The 16,576-nt window shown below is 41.4% G+C and overlaps 1 protein-coding gene and 1 non-coding gene across 4 annotated transcripts; both read left to right on the forward strand.

The window, feature by feature from the left end:
- The first annotated feature begins 9,107 nt into the window (after window positions 1-9,107).
- SLC25A3 (solute carrier family 25 member 3) lies at window positions 9,108-16,087 on the forward strand. 3 transcript variants are annotated; one of them, XM_077845951.1, is made up of 8 exons: window positions 9,108-9,265; window positions 9,503-9,663; window positions 10,919-11,043; window positions 12,995-13,174; window positions 13,528-13,709; window positions 14,349-14,521; window positions 15,550-15,660; window positions 15,747-16,087. In XM_077845951.1, exons 2-8 carry the CDS (start codon window positions 9,507-9,509, stop codon window positions 15,905-15,907), a joined length of 1,089 nt encoding a protein of 362 aa, XP_077702077.1. In that variant the 5' UTR covers window positions 9,108-9,265; window positions 9,503-9,506; the 3' UTR covers window positions 15,908-16,087. The 3 variants fall into 3 exon arrangements, with proteins under 3 accessions (XP_077702077.1, XP_077702079.1, XP_077702078.1); XM_077845953.1 differs by lacking the exon at window positions 10,919-11,043 and adding an exon at window positions 11,215-11,336 and having other exon boundaries at window positions 9,109-9,265; XM_077845952.1 differs by having other exon boundaries at window positions 9,154-9,290.
- Window positions 14,033-14,279, forward strand: LOC144282740 (small nucleolar RNA SNORA53). Its single transcript, XR_013351199.1, has one exon. It is a non-coding gene; the product is annotated as a small nucleolar RNA SNORA53 (small nucleolar RNA).
- Window positions 16,088-16,576: the final 489 nt, after the last annotated feature.

Below are 16,576 nucleotides of genomic sequence, written 5' to 3' on the forward strand. Positions count from 1 at the left end.
TACATGTATATTTATTTACGTATGTATTCATAATCTATATAGCTATACATTTAAGCATATTATATATGTGCATCCAGTAAAATTTTGACAACTGGAGAAACTGAGTGAAGAGCATACGGTCCTGGAATCCAGTCCCCACCAGGGTCCCTGCTCCGTGGGCAGCCTGCTTCTCCCTCCCTCTACTCCTGCTCTCTGTCAAATAAACAAAAACCTTAAAAAAAAAAAAAGTTCTTAATGTTTAAGACTGCAGCTTGTTGGCATAACTCAGAAGATTTGTTCACAGTATGAAAATTACGAAAGCAGTGGTATGTCGAGACAATTCAGGTGGGGTGCAATTTGTTTGGAAGACAGCAGTGGGGATGCCTGGGTGGCTCAGCGGGTTCCACGGGGAGTCTGCTTCTCCCTCTTCCCCCGCCCCATCCCCTTGCCCTCCTCTCCCCTGCTTGGGCTCCCTCGCTCTCTCTCACTCAAATAAAAGTCTTTAAAAAAAAAAAAAAAAAAAGACAGCAGCGGTATTGGAATGAATACTATTGTTCAGGTACCAGAACACAGGACAAGTAATCCTGGGCTCCACAAACATACAGAGAATGGAGAGCAATTTAGTTTTAAAAGTAATCCCACTTGAGGGCACCTGGCTGGCTCAGTCAGAACAACAAGCAACTCTTGATCTCACGGCTTTTAGTTGGAGCCACACATTGGCTGCAGAGGTGACTAAAAAAATAAGTTAAAAAAATTTTTTGAAGAGCGATTACATTTCCATTGACACAGATTTTAGGTGTTTTATCATATTTTTTTAAGATACAAAATTGGTTCTAAGCTTTGGCCATACCACATAAGTAATGAAGTAAATGATATTACTTATGTATTTGTTTGCTTTTAAGATTTTTATTTATTTGAGAGAGAGAGCAAGCATGTGAGGAGGGGGAGCAGAAGGGAGAGAGAGGGACAAGCAGATTCTGCCCTGAGCCCAGAGCCCCACATGGGGCTCAGTCTCAGGACTCTGAGATCCTGACTTGAGCCTAAACCAAGAGCTGGCTGTTTAACCAACTGAGCCACCCAGGCATCCCTATTTATTTATTTTTAATAATACTGATTATTTAATTCAGGCATCTGGTCTGATCATTCAAACACCCAAAAACAAGTTATTCCACCCTGTAAATTTCCCTGGGCAAGTAAATTAGATAGTTGACAAAACTGCATTTTGATTTTCTCCTACTTTATAATTTAAATAATGGGTGATTTAAATATTTGTCAATTGACATTCTTGAAATCAAAAGAAAAATGCATTTCTTTTCCACCTGTTTTATTTATTTATTTTTAAAGATTTAATTTATTTATTCATGAGAGACACAGAGAGAGGCAGAGACAGAGGCAGAGGGAGAAGCAGGGTCTCTGTGGGGAGCCTGATACAGGACTGGATCCCAGGACCCTCGGGTCACGACCTGAGCCGAAGGCAAATGCTCAACTTCTGAGCCACATAGGTGCCCCCTTCCACCTGTCTTAAAACAGCACAAGTTATAGAAAATTTGAGGAATTGCTAGTGCGAGTAGGTTAATTGTAATTGTGTAGCAGTCAGCAATATTCCGTTTCTTTCAGAAGAATCAAGTCAGTTAATTCTTTTCACATTTGAAGTTACTGCTCTCTAAACAATGCATTTAATTCCCTAAAGCAATTCCTTCCCAACTGACCATCTTCCAAGGCAAGAGATATAACAGCAGAATTCAAGAATTTTCCCTGAAGTTTCATTATATGCAAATTTTAATTTCATTTAGGGTTGACTGCAGTTGTCCTGTATTCATTTGTGAGTAGGCCCATTAGTTATTTACAGCAAAAATACCATAAATAACATGAGAGATTTTTTATTTGTTTTTTTAAAGATTTTTATTTATTTGACAGAGGGATCAAGAGAGCACAAGCAGGGGGAGGGCCAGACGCAGAGAGACCAACAGACTCTCCACTGAGCAGGGAGGCTGAGGCGGGGCTCCATCCTGGGACCCCAGGATCAGGACCTGAGCTGAAGGCAGACGCTTAATCCATTGAGTTCCCCAGGTGCCCCTGACATGAGGTTTGAATTACAACAAATTACAATACATTTCAGTTCACAATGACCCAGGGCATACAGAAACTTAGATATGCTCTGTCCTATGTCTCTAAGCCTGAATGGAACTATTTCTACTCCTTTTAGTCAAGCTTAATCACTTCATTTTATATTCATTACTTTTCAGGTGTATATATATTTCTCCCTAAAATTTCCTGTCTCCTTACCAAGTCTGTGACCACGTCCATCTTTGAGAAGCTGGGATTCCCTCGTCCCCTTTCATACTCAAGCAGTTGCCCCGGGTTGTACAGTGTCCTGATGGTGCACGCCCCACACCACAGCCTTGTACCTGGGTCTTGAGTGTGTGATAACAGTCAGTTAGAAGCGAACCACATCAGTCGGGATTCCTCCCCAGTAACTGACACTTCACATCCATGGCAAACCAGGTAATTCAGGGTGGTATCTCCTTTTACAGATAGGAAACTAGTGTCAGACTCGTTCTGCGGGCTCATGCTTTGAATTCCTTGGATAGCTGGTTCCTAAACTAGCTGCTTATAGGAAAATCACCTGGAGACCTTTAAAAACTGGCAGATTCCGGGACTCCTCATCAGCCTTAGTAAGTAGAATTTGAGAACGTCTGTGTCTAAAAAGCTTTGATGAGAGACCCTATTTGGGAACTTCTAACTTGTGATGGCTAGGCCTTACTTCAAAGCTGTCAGAGTGGCGGATTATAGCCAGTGAGTAACTCAGGTTGCCATCTATGTGTGCCCCTTCTGTGTGGACTACATTAGGATCTCCCATATCCAGGTATGCCTCTTCTCTGGGCTAAACTGTATGTTATGCTTTTAATTGCCAAAAGAAGGAAATGTCAAAATACAAGAAAGATAAAGACTGGGTAAAAGCATTCACCTACCTTTATTTCCTGTAAAATAAAATATCCCTGAATATGCAGATATAACGTAGACAGTTTTCATTCCCCTACACGCATGACTTCAAGAGTCTGAACCTGGGTCCCAGAGCTTTTGGGGTCCTCTTGGGGTGCACTTTAGTAAAGGGATCGCCTCTAGTCTTACAGCCAAGGTTCCACCTATGATAACCTTCCAAAGAAGGATGGGGATGGTTTGACATTTAAAAAATTTTCAGAATGGAAATTACAGCCCCATGGTGAAATCCATTTTATTTTATTTCAGATCGAAAAAGATAAATTTTGGGGCTCCTGGGTGATTCAGTCAGTTAAGCATCTGCCTTTGGCTCAGGTCATAATCCCAGGGTTCTGGGATCAAGCCTCGCATCTGGTTCCCTGCTCAGTGAGGAGTCTGCTTCTCCTTCTCCCTCTGCTCTTCCCCGCTCTCATGCTTGCTCTCTCTCTCTCTCTCAATAAACCTTAAAAAAATATTTTAAAAAACATAAAAAGACAAGTTTTTCCCTACTTTCTTTATGGAGACATGGAAACAAGATTTCCAATTTAAAAAAGACAATAATTAAGGTGCTAGAGGATGCTGTCCATTTTTTCTCCAGGAAGATAGGAAAAGGGACTTTAGTCTACCTTGCATAATGTATTATATCCTTCTATTAGAAGAAGGCTGTGGTAGGAATTATTTAAGGGTTTTCTATGATTCCCCTTGCCAGGCATGATCCTCAAATGTATCAGCGCTACCTTGACCTCTGGCTCTAGGTGTACAAGTGCCTGTAGGGAAGTTCCACTTGAATGTCCTATCTCTACCTAGCATCTCAAATTCTGTTTATCAGATATGGTTCTGTGTTAAGATTGGCCAAAAGGGAAATTTGTGCAAGATTTCAAAGGCAGAAGGTCAGTGTGAGATGTGAGGTGCTGGGGCAGCTTATGCATATGGATGCTGATCCGTTGGCTTACCTGGGAGTGGGGCAGTGGCCACGTGTGGAGCTCTTTCAGCAACTCCAGGACCTTCTTCAGTGACTCCTGAAGTCCTGGGCCAGATGCATGTGCAGCGCCATGGCTCCCATGAGCACTTGCATGGCTCCTGCAGGCAGTTGCATCATTGAGATTGTAGATGTCAAGAGACAGATGCACAATCTAGTTTATCCCCACGGGATCCAGTTTGTCTTTGTGCCTTCCAGTTTGTCTGTACTCATCCTCACTTCATGTCCAGCTTTCTTGACTGACCATAAGCTCTACTGACTTACAGAAATTTCAGGTTTAACTCCAGACACAGAGGAACCTTTTCTCCAGCTCCCACGATTGTTTAAGATCTAGTCCCTATGTCTTCACTGGTGCCTCTTCTGACTTCAGACCTGGTTTCTCAACCACCGCCTTGCCTATGCTGTCAAATCTCTCTCTCTCTCTCTTTTAATACATTATGTCAAAGATTAAGTGAATTTTCCTCTGCGGCCAGTTGGCATTTGTTCTAGGACCGCGGCCTGAGAGCCAAAGTCTGTCTCGTTCCTGGGATGCTTACACTGTGTTTCAGTAATGCCAATCCTGTCTGCGTTTTTAAAAATTAAACCGTAAATGTAGGTTCTCGGTAGTTCAAATGATCTCCATCATTTTTATTTACGGGATTAGACATTTACCCCCACAAATGATTTTCAAAAATTCTATTTCAAGTAAGTTAATTAAATAGCACAAAAGCAAACCAAATTGTTACCTTATTATACATCAGGTATATTTTCTGGCATTTTTTTACATCATGGGAGAACAGGAAAACTATATATACATTGTTTGCTCAAGAGATCTGGGGAGAGAGTACACCACTGATTGCAACTGGACTTTATTCCTTCTTCCCTTTTTTTATTTCCTTCCATCCCAGACATTCCGAGTTGGCTTTTTGTTTCTTGCAGTGGTTTGAAAATACCAAAATTCCTCAAGTGAGAAACCAAAATAATATTCGAGTTAGATGATCTTAACTAACTTCAGTTCAAAAGGGAACAAGACTTTCTGAATTCTTAAAAATATGAATGAGCTTTTTATTTTAAAACTCACAGGACGCTAATAAAAGTCATTGAGGTGGGAGGACCAGCTTGAACAAGTGTGATTTAAAGTAGCAGTTAAGTGGCTCTCCATGTGCATAGGTATCTCAAAAGCACAAAGGGTCCACGAAAAACTCTGACGGGGTTTAATGCTTAGTTTGCATGGTGTCGCCTCCAAAACAAAGTTAACTTTAGCCCAGTTCCTGCTTGGATTATATCGGTTTCTCTTCTTTATTTTTTTAATTAAAATTTTATACACCGAAGTATGTACAATAAGCCTTTTTATACATTAAACCTTCTTATATGGTTAAAAAACAAAAAAAAAAAAAAAAAAAAAAAGATCTAGTCCCTAAAATAAACCTCTTATTTCATATGACTCCTAGTTGCTTGTTTCTCTGGTCAAACTCTGTTGTAGACAGTGGTTTTGGAAATAATTCCAGAAGAACTAAAACTTAAGAATGGGTTGTATGAATTTGTTCTGGGTTATCTGATCCATTGGATTTAAAGGGTCAGTGGTCAAGGGTAAAGGTGACACTGGTTGTCCAAGGCATGCATTAGCAAAAACAGTTGCTTAAATTATCATCAATGGACACCTGTAGTCAAGTACCTAAAGAAGGCAAGGCGTTGGGTAACCACGTGGATATTTCCATAAAATATTTAAACAAAAATAAGGAATACAATGGAGTTGGTTGGTTTATCCTAATTACGTTGGATAACTGGGGGAAAGGAAATGATGAACTTAGGACATTATTTTTTCTTAAAGATTTTTTTTTTTTTCATGAGAGACACACAGAGAGAGGCAGAGACACAGGCAGAGGGAGAAGCAGGCTCCCTGCAGGGAAGCCCAATGTGGGACTCCATCCCAGGACCCTAGGATCACAACCTGAGCAGAAGGCAAATGTTTAACCACTGAGCAACCCAGGTGTCCTGAGCTTAGTGCTTTCAACATTCACTTCAAGTTAAAAAAAGAAAGAAAAGAAAAAAATCTTATGTGACTGTCTTCCTGTATCTGCAGGCTGTGCAAAACCAAATCCAAAATCTAATCCTGAATTACAATGCAATTGAATTTCCAATCTTTTTTTTTTTTTTAAAGATTTTATTATTCATTCATGAGAGACACACAGAAAGAGGGGCAGAGACACAGGCAGAGGGAGAAGCAGGGTCCATGCAGGGAGCCTAACATGGGACTCAATCCCGGGCCCCCAGGATCACACCCTGGGCTGAAGGCAGCGCTAAACCGCTGAGCCACCCGGGCTACCCTGAATTTCCAATCTTGAAGGTCTCATGTTAAAATCAGTTTTGTTTTTGTTTTCGAGCAGCAGTGAAATCCTGAATATTGGAATGGGAATGGGAACCTGTGGAGATTGATGACACCAGAATCATGAACTTCTAATTTCTGCTGAGCCTTTTTTGCCAGTATTAACAGCCTTTCCTCCCTTGACTGAGAAGGCTTAGTCTCTCTCCTTACCTATACAATCTGTAATGGCCTCTCCTGGAGTAGTTAGTTGCCTTGTAGGGCCTGCTGATCCTCCTCAAGTCCTATTATCAACACCTTCCATCGCTTCTATGCTCATTGCAGGAGATCCTAGAAGGTAAAATAAATAGTGTGCAAAATTCATATTGACAGAAACCTGGGCAACATGTATGGGGATGGAGACTAAGAATGTTGGGTTGTGTGGATGGTAATCACCCTCTAGGATGCCCCAATGATCCCTACAACCCTACCCACATTGTGTCAGGATTGGTCTGTGTGATCAAGAAAATATGGAAGTGATGGCTTCTGAAATTAGGTTATAAAGGACACCGCAGCATCTCTCTTAGTTGATCTCTTTCTTGAATTACTCACTCTGGGAAAGCCACGACATGAGCACCTCTGTGGGGAGGTCCATTTGATAAGGAACTGAAGTGTCCTGTCAATGGCCAAGCTAGTGAGCTTGGAAGTACATTTTCCAGGCCCAGAGACCACAGCCCCAACCAACAGCTCCACCATAAACCCATGACACACCCTGAGCCAGGCCATCCAGTTGAACCTTCCCAGATTCCTGATCCTCAGAAAATGTGAGATAATAATTGTTTATTGTTTTATGCTTTTAAATTTTGGGATAACGTGATAAGTAGTAATAACTAAAATAGAACAGAAGGAATATAATGGTAGATCAAATGAAATTTGTCAATATGAGTACAGTAAAGTGTCTCAATCCATTGTTTTAGCTCAAATTGCTGAGAAGGACTGTAATAATGTGGCTGAAATTTAAACTCAGTAGTGGCTCATAGTAAATGAAATTAAAATATCAGACTTGGTACACTGAAAAGGAAAGGTTTTTTTTTTTGTTTTTGTTTTTTAAGTAGGCTTCTTGCCCAAGGTGGGATTCAAACTCACAACCCTGACATCAAGAGCCACATGCTATACCAACTGAGCCAGCCAGGTGCCCCCTGAGTAGGAAAGTATTGACAAATACTTTTTTTTTTTTTTTAAGATTTATTTATGATAGAGAGAGAGAGGCAGAGACACAGGCAGAGGGAGAAGCAGGCCCCATGCCGGGAGCCAGATGTGGGACTCGATCCTGGGACTCCAGGATTGCTCCCTGGGCCAAAGGCAGGCATGAAACCACTGAGCCACCCAGGGATCTCCAGACTTTGTTTTTAAGTTATCTCCATACCCAGTGTGGGGCCGGAACTCACAACCCTGAGATCAAAAGTTGCATGCTCCACCAACTGAGCCAGCAAGGCACCCTACCCAGCCTTGATATCTGATTACCCTCAATACCTTATCAAATTCCTCATTCCCCTGATAATGTCTGATTACCTTGGACTGCTTTTAGCAAGAATCCTGTTAGGTCAAGATAGCAAGACTTACCCTACCTACCCTCTTAGTAACTTACTGACCACTGCCCCCCTCCTCATCCTTGCTTCTTGACTAAAATCCCCACAGTTAGACATTGTCTCATTGAGTTCTCATGAACTTTTCAGGATAGATGTTATTCCCACCCAGAACCCGCTATGTAATTTGTAAGTTCAGCTCCAAATGAAAAATGTAAGTCTTCTTGTTCATAAATTAAGAATTTAATAAATTAAATTAATATAATGAACAATTCTTCGTAATTAAATCTAGCACAGGCCTTATATAACTGTACAAGTCCATGGGACTACCCCTTGCTTCCATCTTACATTTAGGAAACAGTCTTATGGGGGCACCTGGGTGGCTTGGGGATTGAGCTTCTGCTTTTGACTTCAGCCTTGATCTGGCGGGTCCTGGGATGGAGTCCTGTGCTGGGCTCCGCATGGGGAGCCTGCTTCTCCCTCTGCCTATGTCTGTGCTTCTCTCTGTCTCTCATGAATGAGTAAAATCTTAAAAAAAAGAAAAAGAAGAAAAGAAACAGATTCATAGAAATTGAGTGAATTTCCAAGGTTACTTTATCAACAGCCAGGACAGGGTCAGAGCCGGAATTCTAACAGGGGTTTGACTCCTACTAAACTCTCCCCAGTGAAACTAGGCCCTTTTTGGTGTTGAACTGAATCTACTGAAGATTTTCTAAATTTATTGAACACACAAAATCTGCTGCCACTTTCACTCTAGTTCAACCATGTACCCCCAGGTCGTGTAAAAAATGCATTTACTTAATGTTTTAATAGGTCATAAAAAGTTGTGATGAACCCCGAAGCTGTCTTGTCTAAAGAGTTCTTGCTGCACATTTTCTTTTAAAATACTTTCCAATAGTCTAATGGAAAATGCAGACATGTCTACGTGGAATGTCAATGGAACTTACTGTCAAGCGCTATACAAAATACTGCAGTAACATTCTAACTGCAACACCGAAATAAAGTATCATCACACGTTTGGGTGTTTTTTTCTTTTTTTCCCTCTTTTTATTTAAGTGAGTACCACTGTGACTAACATCAACGTAAAACAATCGAACCCTGAGGTCAAGAAAAGACGCTTGAAGGTGAAAGGACCAAAAGAGGAGGTCACGAGCACGACGCCACAGCGCTCAAAACCTCGGCCCTGGAATGCGCGCCTGCGCAGAACGAATCCTCCTGCGCAGAAGCCGGGCAGGAAGGGCTGGGGCGGGCGGGGGCGGGGATAGGGTTGCTAGGAGAACGCGATGACGCCACGGCCTTGGCGCTCGTCTCCACCAATGGGTGCCGCCTGCTGCAGTGACACGTCGTGTGCGTCACGCTGACGGCGCGCGAAGGGCACAGATCTAAGGGTCGGGAGGACGTTCGGCCTCTGTGAGCCGCAGCCTGTTCCAGGGAGCGGTTGTGTGTTCGCCATCTTAGCAAGTGAGTGTGCCGGGCCTTGTCCCCGGTGAGTGCGGGCGACGGAGCCCGTCTGAGGGGCTGCTTCGGCTCTAGGTTCTAGGTGGTTCTTCTCCTTGGAGGAGGCCGCCATGACCTCCTCAAGGGCGCGGAGGCGGCAAGATGGAAGGCCGGCGTCGAGGTCCTAGGGTGCCGGTGACTTGGGCGGCCTGAGGAGCGGCCCTTTGCTTTCCCTCTGACCGCTGCTCTCTCTCCCTTTAGGAAGATGTTCTCGTCCGTGGCGCATCTGGCGCGGGCGAACCCCTTCAACGCGCCGCACCTGCTGCTGGTTCAGGATGGCTTGACGGGCCCCCGCAGCAACCCCGCGGGGCCCCCGGGCCCGCCCCGCCGTTCCCGCAATCTGGCGGCAGCCGCTGTGGAAGGTGAGCTTAGAGCCCCCCCGCATGCGGTCGTTAGCTCCCCTCGTGGTCCACTCGGCCTTTGTGGCCCGGAGGACGGAGAAGGACGCAGCTGGCCTTCTGCACTACGGGACGGTGCCTGGTTGCCTGCCTTAGGTAGTCTGCCCTCCTCCCCTAGGCGGTGTGGCGGATCCTTGGCCCTCCCTCAAGGGCGTGGAAGGGCCCAGGCACAGTTCCCCTCTGTGACCTCCACTTTCCCGGGAGAGTAGAATTCTAGAGGCCGTGACTCGCTCCTTATCTTCGCCCTGAGCCCGATGGTCAGGAGAGGCTCCTTCCTAGCCCTTGGCCACCTGCAATTCTTTATTATAACTGTAATAGCTGTTGCTTGATTTGGCTTTCATTTTCTTCTTAAAAATACTCCTTCCTTCCTTAAGTATTCTTGAAGTCTAATATCTGTTGATACCAAGTATATGAAAAACTGGGTCTCTTGTTTTAATGTAATTGGCAAAGGAGGGAACAGAAGCCTCAGATAGGCTATAAAAAAACAGATGATAACTGGTAGGGAGGGGTCCCTTTAGTCTCTCAGGAATCTTTTTGGTCAGACTGAACTTCAATTTAATTGTATGCTTTAAATCCCAGTGGAGTGTATGTACGGAGAAACCCGAAAACCCCTAGATCATAGCTCTGTAAATGTTCCATCTACGTTGTGTGCCCGTAAAATCTAAAGTTTAAAATCGTTTGTGTTTCTGTTACGTCTTTAGTGTGGGTAAAAAAAAAAAATCTTTACACCGTTGTTTAGTAAATGTATTTGATCTTTGGAATTTATGTTTATCTCATCTTATGCTTATGTGAATCCGAAAGTGGGGAGAGTATTGATTGGTGGCTGGGGGACACTTAGCAGATTGCAAGCTTTTACTTGTCTAGTGCTTTCCCGAGTTTGATATGTATTCTGAAGTGTGTTTTTATTAGCAGTTAATGATTGGAAGTTTGATTTCAATTGGAAGAGCCATTAATGTCATCAGAGACATTTTAGTATAGCAGAGTAAGAGCCAATGTCTCCCAGAACCTTCATAAGCTAAATGATTCTCTGATTTTGGCAGTAAATGTCTTATTAACATGAGGTGGAAAATCATCTTTCACCTTAATTGTAAGCAGTGGCCAAAGCTCTATTCAGTTGTGACAGCACTGTTGCACAGGGAATCCGTTCTCTTTCATTCCCGTGGCCTTAGTTATCTCTGAAGAAGAAATACTTACTTGATTTTTCTTTTCAATCAAACAGAGCAGTATAGCTGTGACTATGGATCTGGCAGATTCTTTATCCTTTGTGGACTTGGAGGAATTATTAGCTGTGGCACAACACATACAGCATTGGTTCCTCTAGATCTGGTTAAATGCAGGATGCAGGTTTGTTTTGCATGTTGGATTAAAAGCATATGGTTGAAGCATGGCTTCTAAGTTGTACAACATAGACTCTACTAACAAGCCGTGTGGAAACCTAATTGTCCAAGAGGTAAGTTGATAACTAGTAACATGAGTTTTATATTAAAATGCATGGTGTGTCTTGTCTTACTACAGAGTACAGTTGCGAATATGGCTCCATGAAGTTTTATGCACTGTGTGGCTTTGGTGGGGTCTTAAGTTGTGGTCTGACACACACTGCTGTCGTTCCTCTGGATTTAGTGAAATGCCGTATGCAGGTTTGTATTGAGATGGCAACATCGAATGTATCGTTCATGTGTGACTTAATTCCAAATAATTTTAAAGGCCCTGACAAATGAGAAAATATGAAGACATCACAACTGCTAGAAACTTCCATAGGAAACCAAACCCAGATTTTCTTAACTCCTGATCTTTATTTTAATTAGTGTTTTATTTATTTTATTTTCAAGATTTTATTTATTTATACATGAGAGACACAGAGAGGTAGAGACACAGGCAGAGGGAGAAGCAGGCTCCATGCAGGGAGCCCGACATGGGACTCGATCCCAGGCCTCCAGGATCACACCCTGGGCCAAAGACGGCGCTAAACTGCTGAGCTACCCCGGCTGCCCTAATTAGTGTTTTTTTTTTAATTTATTTTTAAGATTTTTATTTATTTATTATTAAGAGAGAGAGAGAGAGATTGAGGCAGACACACAGGCAGAGAGAGGAGCAGGCTCCCTGCATGGAGCCTGACATGGGACTAGATCCCCGGTCTCCAGGATTACACCTTGGCTGAAGGCAGGTGCTAAACCGCTGAGCCATCCGGGCTCCCCCCTAATTAGTGTTTTAAATGGAAGAAATGCCTCTTTTGAAATTAGATTGTAGGCAGATTTTTGGACCTCAAACCCTGGCTATAAGTGGTATTTTGCTGCTATGCTTAATTCTGTCTAGAGTTTCTTTTCAAGGCCTGCTGGTCCTTTATGCTCCCAAATAGTCATTTTATGAGCAGTTACATATCAGAGTAGGTAATCTTAATTTTTGAACTAACTTCTCTTTACTGATAAGATCAGGGCAAAACATTATGTAGATTAGGAAAAATACTTAGTATTAAAATTTTGCAGACATACATACCTTCTTGTATATTTATTTACATAAAAGTCTTGTACAATTAGAATTTCGTAATTAGGATTATTGAAACAAAAATAATCAAACGTCAAAAATTTATTTGTCCCAAACAGGATTAGAAGTCTACTTACCTAAAAAGAGAGGAAGGTGAAATAAAGGAAGGTGAATTGTTAGCAGGGAGAGGAAGGTGACGTATACCAGCCCTTTTAGTACTGGCAGATACAGTGAAATAAGATTTTTTTTCTTTTTCCATTAGTTAATAGAATGGATGTGAAATAAACCTTCGCTAAAATGTATGTATGTATCTTCAAGTAAGTTTAAGTCAAAAGACAGATTCTCATTATGTTGATCTACCCTTTTAACTTGCATTTAATTTGCCTTAAATTTATAAAACTTGATAGTATAAACTCCTTGATGGACTAGCGTATAATCATGGATATAGACTTATCTGTTACTTAGGGAGTAGCTTCAAAACTAATTTTTTAAAAGTGTTAGAGTTGGATGGTGAAAAATTTGACTCTGTTTTATCATATATTTTTCTAGGAATTTTACTCTTAAACGAATCCTCCAAGACTTAAGTATGACTGAAAGAAAGCTAGACCTTAATGTATAAAGTTACATTTACAAAGATGATTATAGATATTAAGTTGGTATGCAGTGAATCATGTGTTTACCTACCTCTTGTGTAGTTACTGAGGTTTATTTTAGGAACCAAAAGGAAAAACAGAATAGTGAAATTCAGTGTATATGAGAACCGATAGCTCTCTGGTGCATTTAATTAATTTCTTTCTTCTTGTTTTAAATAAAGGTGGACCCCCAAAAGTACAAGGGCATATTTAATGGATTCTCAGTTACACTTAAAGAGGATGGTGTTCGTGGTTTGGCTAAAGGATGGGCTCCGACTTTCATTGGCTATTCTATGCAAGGGCTCTGCAAGTTTGGCTTTTATGAAGTTTTCAAAGTCTTGTATAGCAACATCCTTGGAGAGGTATGTAATTTAATTTTGAAATTTAAAGTACTAAGCTTTAACTTAAAATTTAAGACCAAAAAGGATTTTTTTTAAGTCTTTATTATTCTGTGTTGCTTTCCAAGTAGTTAGTTGGATTTTGAGTTTTTTAAAGAGAAGGATTTTGAGATTCCCAGGTATATTTGGCACCTAGCTATTCAAAACATAATTCACATTGTACTGTGGTTGATAAGGTTATGGGAGAGGACATACATTCAGTCACACCATGTGTATTAGTAAGATGTTTGAAGTACAACTGTTTTCTAGAACTGTCCCTTAATAGAAAATAGCCAATGCCATGGCAATGTATGTTCTTGCTTGTGTTTTTCAATTAGGAGAATGCCTATCTCTGGCGCACATCACTATATTTGGCTGCCTCTGCCAGTGCTGAATTCTTTGCTGACATTGCCCTGGCTCCTATGGAAGCTGCTAAGGTTAGAATTCAAACCCAGCCAGGTTATGCCAACACCTTGAGGGATGCAGCTCCCAAAATGTATAAGGAAGAAGGCTTAAAAGCGTAAGTAAACCTATGTCTAGAATTCTAGTATAGAAATACTCATTTAAAGGAATTTTATTTGTTAGCATTAAACCTACCAGACTTTTATTTTTAAAGTTACTATGTTCATGTCTTTACTTTTTATGTAGAACATAAAGTCTAAGGGCAAGAATAAATTGATACGTGGCTTGAGCCCTATATTAAAGATTTTTTTTTCTAAAGATTGTGTTTGTCAATCTGCAGATGACTTGATATTTGACATTAGTTGTTAGCTTTTGGGAAGGGCTTGTTAGAGTTCTTGTCTTCTGTGTTTACAGCTAAGAATTTGCATATAATCTGGTCACTACATGCTTCCTTAGATCCACCTTTGTGGATGCTAGTCTTGAACTGAGTTCTACTTGTAAACATTTGGTTTCTTGTAGTTCCAGTCAGGAAACATCCAGCAACTTTTTTGGTTGTATAGTCAAAGGTGCTTGAGTCATTGGCATGTGAGATAAATATACCTGCATGTTAGTCTTAGGTTCTGATAGAAATGACACGCAATTGTGCTGCCATTTTTTGCTGTCAGGACTCGACTGGTGTGCGGACACTTTTGTTAATGATGAAAATCTGCTAGGTGAATAAATATAACTGAGTGAAATAAGTCTCTTGATTTTCTAGATTCTACAAGGGGGTTGCTCCTCTCTGGATGAGACAGATACCATACACCATGATGAAATTTGCCTGCTTTGAACGTACTGTTGAAGCATTATATAAGTTTGTGGTTCCCAAGCCCCGAAGTGAATGTTCAAAGGCAGAGCAACTGGTTGTAACATTTGTAGCAGGTTATATAGGTATGAGTTACCGCATGTTTGTGAAATTAAGGACAAAATAATCATTTCCAATATTGGCTTCTTTCTTTTTTTTTTTAAAGATTTTATTTATTTATTCACGAGAGACACAGAGAAAGAGGCAGAGACATAGGCAGAGGGAGAAGCAAGCTCTACACAGGGAGCCCGATGTGGGACTCGATCCCCTGTCTCCAGGATCACGACCTGAGCCAAAGGCAGATGCGTTAACCGCTGAGCCACCCAGGGGTCCCTATTGGCTTCTTTCTGTGAAGTAAAATATCCCATAGAAATTTAGCTTACCAGTATTCCTTTTAGGATTCATATTAATGAGTTTCTGAAAGAATTCTTTTCAGATTTGCATGTCTTGATTAAGTCTGAGAGATATATTTCATTGCTATATCATTGTTTTTTTTGGTCTAGTTTTTCAAGAATACATTTTTAACACAAAGGAAAATGTTTTTGTTTTTGTTTTTTTTTTTTTAATTTTTATTTATTTATGATAGTCACAGAGAGAGAGAGAGAGAGAGACAGAGAGGCAGAGACATAGGCAGAGGGAGAAGCAGGCTCCATGCACCAAGAGCCCGATGTGGGATTCGATCCTGGGTCTCCAGGATCGCGCCCTGGGCCAAAGGCAGGCGCTAAACCGCTGCGCCACCCAGGGATCCCCACAAAGGAAAATGTTGATTAAAATGGGAATATAGGGGATCCCTGGGTGGCTCAGAGGTTTGGCGCCTGCCTTCGGCCCACATCGTGTGTGATCGAGTGTGATCGAGTCCCACATCAGGCTTCCTGCATGGAGCCTGCTTCTCCCTCTGCCTGTGTGTCTGTCTGTCTGTCTCTGTCTCTTGTGAATAAATAAAATCTTTAAAAAAGAAAAATGCAAATATAAAAATTTGAAGGATTGTTCTGTTTTCCCTAGGGGAGGCTGCTATATAACTTTTTAAAGAACTAAATATTAGGAAAAGGTTGATGCTTATGATGTGAATTTTTTATTGATCCCATTATGGATTATTTATCTTGACTTTTTTCAGCTGGAGTCTTCTGTGCAATTGTTTCTCATCCTGCTGATTCTGTGGTATCTGTGTTGAATAAAGAGAAAGGTAGCAGTGCTTCTCAAGTCCTTCAGAGACTCGGATTTAAAGGTAGGATTCTTTTTTCTCTCCCCTCTAAACAAAGACTAACACTTGGGTATGTTTCATTTTTCATTCATATTCTATATTTCAACTAGGTGTATGGAAGGGACTCTTTGCTCGTATCATCATGATTGGCACTCTGACTGCACTACAGTGGTTCATCTATGACTCTGTGAAGGTCTACTTCAGGCTCCCTCGCCCACCTCCACCTGAAATGCCAGAGTCTCTGAAGAAGAAGCTTGGGTTAACTCAGTAGATTGATCAAAGCAAATGTGGACTGAATCTGCTTGTTGATCAGTGTTGAGAAAAGTGCAAGAGGAACTTTTATATATTTGACAGTGTAGGAAATTGTCTATTCCTGGTATAATTACTGTAGTATTCTTGCCTAAGGCAAGAGTTTCAAACCCACTGGTGAAATAAACCCAACTATTAATGATTTTGTCTGACTCGATGCTTATTTTTAAAACTTTAACCCTAAAATGGAAGGTACTAAGTTAAAACTTCAGGGAAAAAATGCAAACTAATCCGTATCAGTTAATTGAACTGTGGATAAATATTTGTGGTTATATTTTGACAAGTAAATCTCAGTGTAATCAAATTTTTGAAACACGTACTAAAAATGCTAATGAGTTTGCTAATCATTTGTAGAAGTAAGTAATCTAGGGGCACCTAGCCGGTGCTGTTGGAGGAGTGTGCCAGCCAGGTGCCCTTGATCTCAAGGTTATATATATATTTTTTACTTAAATATTTTATTTATTTATTCATGAGAGAGAGGCAGAGACACAGGCAGAGGGAGAAGCAGGCTCCATGCAGGGACCCCGATGTGGGACTCGATTCGATTCCGGGTCTCCAGGATCAGGTCCTGGGCCGAAGGCGGCGCTAAACCGCTAAGCCACCCGGGCTGCCCAGGGTTATATGTTCTGAG

Source organism: Canis aureus, chromosome 13 (assembly GCF_053574225.1).
Source record: "Canis aureus isolate CA01 chromosome 13, VMU_Caureus_v.1.0, whole genome shotgun sequence".
In the NCBI taxonomy this organism is placed as follows: Eukaryota; Metazoa; Chordata; class Mammalia; order Carnivora; family Canidae; genus Canis; species Canis aureus.